The sequence below is a fragment of the Penaeus monodon genome, unplaced genomic scaffold, assembly GCF_015228065.2.
Source record: "Penaeus monodon isolate SGIC_2016 unplaced genomic scaffold, NSTDA_Pmon_1 PmonScaffold_8910, whole genome shotgun sequence".
NCBI lineage: Eukaryota > Metazoa > Arthropoda > Malacostraca > Decapoda > Penaeidae > Penaeus > Penaeus monodon.
In genome coordinates, this window is record NW_023664227.1 from 6805 (window position 1) to 14051 (window position 7247).

General features: G+C 38.9%; 1 protein-coding gene across 1 annotated transcript; it reads left to right on the forward strand.

The window, feature by feature from the left end:
* The first annotated feature begins 5624 nt into the window (after positions 1-5624).
* Positions 5625-6174, forward strand: LOC119571980 (formin-like protein 5). The gene is made up of 2 exons (XM_037919034.1): positions 5625-5980; positions 6102-6174. Exons 1-2 carry the CDS (start codon positions 5625-5627, stop codon positions 6172-6174), a joined length of 429 nt encoding a protein of 142 aa, XP_037774962.1.
* The last annotated feature ends 1073 nt before the right edge of the window (positions 6175-7247 follow it).

Here is a 7247-nt window from a genome sequence, read left to right on the forward strand (position 1 = left end):
CCCAGCGCCCCCTCCGATGCCAGCTCCGCCCCCACCAAACCTGCCCTCCAAAACCGAAACCCCCACCATTGGCCGCCGCCCGGGAAACCCCCTGGGGGTTTGAAGCCGCGGGGAAAGGGTGGGGTTTTTCCCCCCCCTTGGGAGTTGACGAAATAGACCTCCGGCGTCTGCGGGGCCGGGCGCCCCGCAATTTTGTGACCTTTTTGGCCTTCAGCCTGCTGCTTGTTGGGGGACGTAACATGCTCTGCTGGCCGGGGGGGGAAGGGGGCACGATGGGGGTCGGGGCTGGCCGCCTTTTTCGGGCGTGCGGATGGGAAAAGGGTGTTGTGCGCACCTCGTGGGAGGGATGTATGGGGCGGGGGGTTTAACGGGGCGGCCGGGTTTGGGGGCGGTGTACACGAACACGTTTTTTTCTTTTTGACGGGCGTGGCGCAGTTCCCGTCAGGACCCCCACCTGTCCATCGGACGCCGTAGCCCCCCCCTGGGAGGGGCCGTAGAAAAATGGAGGGCCTACGAGGAGGGAAAGGGGGCCCTAGGGGGGGGGGGGCGCCGTAGGAACGGGGGGGGTCGAGTAAAATGGGGGCCGGGGGGGCGCGCCGTACTTTTGGGACCCCGAACCCGGTGGAAGAAACCGCACCCTACATTTAAACTGAAACAAAAATTTTAAAAGATAATAATAAAAAGGGGACAATGAAAAATTTTAATGATAATAAAAATTTCAATAAAATAGTAACAATTAAATAATGTTAACACAAATTAATGATGATGATGATGCAATTTTTAAAATGCTGCATTTACTCTACTTTTCCCAAAAGTAAAATTTTATTTGTATCTTCCCCTAATATATGCATTATAAATGATAATGTCTTATTTTAAACGATCAATGAAGTATGGTTTTCCCATAATGTAAAATATATATAATATATTATTATATATATATTAAAATATATATGATTTTACTTAAATCGAATCTAAAATATTTTTTTTGTGGTCTGATGCTATTTTGCATCTAAATTATGATTTAAAATTTTTATAATAATACTTTAGTCCCTTACTAAAGGCCGTGCGTTTTTTAATATATCTCCATGGGAAAAACGATATTTTTTAAATATCCCCTAAATATTACGGGTTTCTTTTTATATAGTGAAACCCGGTACAGCTTAAAAAAATTAAAGATAATAAATCAAACTATTCATAAACGGGGAAGAAAATTTAATAAAAAAATAAACCATGAGATACTTTTTTTTTACGAAAATTTCCTAATCGTCCTTTAAATTTTCCCGTCAGGGCAAACCTAAAACACACAAAAAAAACGAAAACCGCTAAGGGAACTGAACGAAACACCGAAGCCCAAACCGAAAATTTAAAACCCAAATGAGCCCAATTGAGTATTTTGGAACGACAGGCTCCGAAAACACACGAACAGTTGAACGAAAATCACTAGGAGCTTCATTTTGGGAAATGATGCCATAACCCAAAAGCGGTGGCTGCTTAAAATACCCGCATTTCCCCGTAGTTTATGTTGGTTTTCCCCCTTTCATTTGCTCCCCTGCCTTGGCTGGGGTTTCGATGTGGTTGGGCGGAGGGGGGGAAGAAAAGGGGAAAAATTTGGGGGGGGAAAGGGGGGGAGGGAGGAGGAAAGGGAGGGGGAAAGGAGGAGGAAAGGGAGGGGGGGGGGGGAGGAAAGGGAAAGGGGGGGGGGGAGGAGGGAAGGGGGGGGGAAATGGGAGGGGGGAAGGGGGAAGAGGGGGGAAAAAGAGGGGAGGGAAAGGGAAAAAGGGAGGGGAAAAGGGGGGAAAAGGGGGAAGAAAAGAAGGGGGGTGGAGAGGGGAAGGGAAAAAAAAGAAAGGGGGGGGAGGGGAAAAAAGGGAAAAATGAGGGAGAGGGAAAGGGAAGGGGAAAAGGGGAGAAATGAGGAAGGGGGAAAGGAAAAGGGTTTTTTGAGGTAACGAGAGAGGAAAAAACGGGTTCAAAAGGAAATGAAAAGGGGAAATTTAAAAGGGAAAAGGGAAGTGGAAAAAAATGAAAATATGACGAAAGAAGGGTTTTTAAAAAAAGGGAAAAAAATAAACGATTTCGTGAAATTTGAAAAGAACAGACACCCAACAAAGAGAAAGGGAAAAAATAAAAATAATGAGAGAGGGGAAAAAAAAAAAAGAAAGGGGGGGGAAAGAGAATGGAGGGGAGGCGAATTTTCCCCCAGAAAAAAATTTTCCATTTTTTCTTCCCCCAAAAGGGGTTTTAACCCCAACATTAAAAAAAAAGAAATATTGTTTGCCCCCAAATATTCCACAACAATGGGTGCCCCTTACCCCGGTCACCTTTATTCGAGAGCAACTAGCGTGCAAGTATGTATTTTTTTTCGCATTGAATTTTAAAAACCCAAAAAACTATATTCTATTCAGACTATTTCTAAAATTTAAAAGGGGACTACACAAAATAAAGGATAGAACAAAAACTTATCAATGTTTTCTTAGTGTGATAATTAAAAGGTTTTTACACCCTCATTCATACAATACATAAGTAACATTGGGGTAAATATTTGTTCGATCCATCAGTTTTTGCTCATTTTATTTTCATTTAAATGTATATTTCCCCCCATTCAAACCCCCCAAAATCATTTTTTCCGGGAGAAATGTCCCCAAATATGTCTGGTTTTTTTTTCGCCATTCCCAAAATTTTCTGTTCTTTATTATCAAAAAGAACTACCTGTCCCATCTATCCATCGATTTGTCCCCCATCTATTTCCCCAAATTTTTCCCCATCTCTGATATTTCAAGATCCCAGGGTCAATTAGTAATAGAACCCCAAAATGAAAAAAATTTTCAGTAAAGCTAAAATTTTCAAATTTTAAACACTTTAACAAAACAATAAAATATATAACATTTGGGGTGTTGGTGAAATTTGACTGAACACAAAATTAGAATATACTGTTATCTTTTCTATTTTATCTATTTATCCCATATACAATTTTATATATATTAAATATAATATATATAATATTATATATATATATATATATATATATATTTTAATATTATATATTAAAATATATATATATAGTTTTATATATATAATAATAATGTATAAAATATTATTATATTAAAATTTTATATTTTATATATATTATATTAATATATATTATATAATTATAATTATATATTAGAGATTAAAAAAATAAACCACACACACACACCGGCCCTACATAATACATATATTAATTTTAAAATTTTTATATATATATATATTTTTTAATATTATATATATTATATATATATATATTTTAATAATAAAATATATATATTATATATATAATTATAATGTTTAGAAATTTGCGTGTTTTGTTTTTTTTTTTACTTTTAATAAAAAAAAAAAAAAATTTTAAATATAAATATATATTTTATTTATTTGATATACCTTAAAAAATAATTAATATTTAATTATATAATTTATCTTATTAACTTAAAATTAAAATAAAAAAAAATAAAACATTTTCTAATATATTTTTATAATATTTATATGTTTAAAATAGTAATGTAATATCCGTTATTTTAATTTTTTGTGTTATGTATTTTACCAAACATGTAATTGTTTTTATTTTTTGGGTTGACTTTTAATTTTGGAATTTTTCTAAAATTTACTTTTTGGGGTTTTTTTTCAAGGGAAAAAATCACTTTATTCTCTAATATCAAGTGAAAAGGAAAAGTTGCAATCTGGTGTAACGGTAATTTTTTTTATGATAAAAACAGAAAATAGGGGAAAAGGGCCCTGTGACATTTCTCTAATTTATTTTTTTTTTTTTATACTTAAAATTCTTCTCTGTGGTTCGCTTTATTTCGCATTTTTTATTTTTTTTTAATTTTTTATATCTTTAATTTCCACTGTCTTTTAATCTTTCTTCTCTACCTTTTTTTCTGTACTCCCCCTTTTCTTTTTCCCCTTTTCTCCTTTTTTTTTCTAAAAAATTTACTCTTCCGCTTTCTCCTTTCCCTCCAAAACTCTATTTTTATTTTCTCCTTCCCCTTTTTTTTTTAAAAACACTTTGGGAGAAAAATTGGAAAGGTTTTTTCTTTTCCCCTTTCCCCCTTTTTTCCCCCCCTTTCTTTTTTTTTTTCTTTTTTTATTTTTTTTTTTTCCCTTTTTCCTTTGGGGTTTTTTTTTTCTCTTTTCCTCGTTTTTTTTCTTCCTTTTTCCCCTTCTTTCTCTACTTTCTTTTTTTCCTTTGTCCCTTTCCTTTTCCCCTTTTCTTTTCCCTTCCCCCCTGCTTTTTTTTCCCTTCTGTTATCCCCCCTTTTTTCTTTCCTGTCTTTTTCCCCTTCCTTCCTTCCCTCCTTTTTTTTTTTTTCCCCCCCTTCTTTTTTTCCCTTCCCTCCCCCCCCACCCCTTTTCCCCCCCTTTCCTCCCTTCCCCTTCCCCCCCCCTTTTTCTTCCTCCCTCTTCCCCCCCTCCCCCCCCCCCCCCCCTTTCCCCTCCCCCCCCCCCCCCCCCTCCCCCCCCTCCTCCCCCCTCTCCCCCCCCCCCCCCCCCCCTCCCCCTCCTCCCCTCCCCTCCACCTCCCTTCTTCCCCTCCCCCCTCCCCCCCCGCCCAACCACACGACTCAGTCCAAGGGCAGCGGAAAATGCAAGGGGAAACCCAAACATACTACGGGGAAATCGGGTTATAAGCGCCACTCGCATTGGGTATGGCATCATTTTCCCCAACAGAAGCTCCTAGTAGTTTCTTTTTCCTGCTTCGTGTGCGGGGGCCCTGTCGTTCCAAATACCAATCTGGGCTCACTTGGTTTAATGCTTCGGGTTCGGGGCTTCTTTCATCTCCCCCTTAGGTTTTTCTGTTTTTTTGTGTCTTAGGTTTCGTCTGACTGAAATTAAGACGTTAGGAAATTTCTAAAGAAGTATCTCATGTGTTTATTTTTTTATTAAATTTTCTTTTCGTTTTTTGAATATTTTTATTATTTCATTATTTTTTTAAAAACATGTTCCGTTTCCTCAAAAAAAAAAATCGTAATAGTTGTGATATTAAAAAATTCGATTTTCAGGGATATATTACAAACGCACGGCCCCTTTGTAAACTAAAATATTATTTTAAAAATTAATTCAAATTAGATGCAAAATCATCAGACCACATAAAAATATAAATTCGATTTAATATATCATATATATATATAATTATATAATATATTTTTATATATATATACATTACGAAAAACCCTCTTCATTGATCGATAAAATAAGACATTATCGATTTTTTAATGCATTATTAGGGAAGATACAATCAATTTACTGTTGGAAATAGGTAAAAGCTGCAGTTTTTTTTTGCATCATCATCATCATTATATTTGTTGTTAACTTATTATAAATTTTTTTTTAAAAATTGTTATTGAAAAAATTTTTTATCATTACAAATTTTTTTGTCCTATCATTATTATTTCATTATAATTTTGTTTCAGATTCTGTGCGGCTGGTCTTCGCCACCACGTCGGTCCGAGCTACGGGGCCCCCTCCCGCTCCCCCCTACTCGAGCCCCCCCCTTCCTAGGCGCCCCCTCCCCCCCCTACGGCCCCCCTTCCCCTCGTACGGCCCCCCCTTTCTTCGTACGGCCCCCCAGCGGCGGCTACGGCGCCCCCATGGACATCGTGGGTCCTGCGGGAACTGCGCCCCCCCGTATAACAGGACGTGGTTCGTGGGACCGCCCCCGAGCGCCGCCCGTGAACCTCCCCGCCCCCAAAATCCCTCCCCCCGAGGTGCGCCAACACCTTTTTATCCCACGCCCGGGAAAGGGGGCCAGCCCCGAGCCCATCGTGATCCCTCCGCCCCGCCACAGGCTCGTCTACGTGCTCAAAAAGCAGCAGGGTGAAGCCGAAGGTCATCGAATTCCCGACGGCCCCCCAAAGCCGGAGGTCTTTTCGTCAACTACGAAGAGGGGGGAAAAACCCCCTCCCTTTCCCCGGCTTCGACCTCCCGCGGCTCCAGGGGGCCAAAGGTGAGGCAGGTCCTTTTGAGGCCAGAGGGGGGGCGGAGCTGGCATCGAGGGGGGTGGTGGCGGCGGCGGCGGATATAGCGCCCCTGCTGCTCCTGCTGATAGCTACTCTGCCATCTAAAAGGCTCTCTGGGTCTGGACCTGAACCCGAATCCAGACTCGAAATTCCTTCGCCCTTCAAGCGAGAGGAACTTTAAACCCCGATACATGTCTCTTTAGCTCTTAGTCGTAACCCAAAAGTATCCTTAGAAAACTAGAACGCGGGTGGAGGGGGTACTGGCTCACTCCTTTTTTGTACTCTATTTTTTTGGGCGGAGCTCGCACCGCCACCCTCAGATCACCGTCGCTTCTTTGCCTGGTCGTGCCAACAAACCCCGTGCTTCGCTTGCAGTAGGGTCGAGTCGCCGTATATAAGGGTTTCTATAATCGGTCTTTTTTTTTTTTTTTTTTTTTTTATCTAGTCCTCTGAAATTTTTTAAATTTTACTCGTTTTCTCAAATAAACTGTTTTTTTTTTTTTTATCTTACTCCCCGTGTGTTTTTTCAACTTTTTATTGAATAGAAAAAAAAAACGTCTATATGAAAAAAAAAAATTTTTTCCTTACATCTCTTGTTTTTGGTCTATAGAAATTTTCGTCTATTTCTATTTTTAACAAATTTTCTCTCTACCTTTCTATCTATCTATTCTTTCTTCATATATGTCGATCTATCTATCTGTATATCTATCTTATCTTTCTTTATTATCATCTATCTATCGATCTACCCCCTTTACTTATCTACTATCCTTATTATGTACACCCCTATCTATATTTTTACCATTCTCCAGCCTGAGAATTGAATGACAAATTTTATATGTGTTTATCCACCGCTCTTTTCACGGAAGGGTTTAAATTGCCTTATATGTCATTTATTTTCAATAACTATCTTTGTGTCCCCTGAAACTATGCTTCTATCCCCGCGCCCCTCCTCAGCGAATTTATTTGACCTGAAAGTTTTAAACTACAAAACAATCTATATTTTTCGGGGGGGGGGGGGGGGGGCGTCTAAAAACTCTCTAAATAAAACACTATGCTATTCGATTCCTTCGAGAGGTATAAAGATGGTCTGACCATGTTTAGCCACATATCCTGAATATTAAGTCTCATTCTCACCTTATTTGGATAACACCTTAATCGAAAAGAAAAGTTATTCAATTTATTCTAAAAAGTCCATAGCTTCTTTAACTGCTGTGTTCGGTAATATGTTTTTGTTTTTGTTGGACATTTTTTATC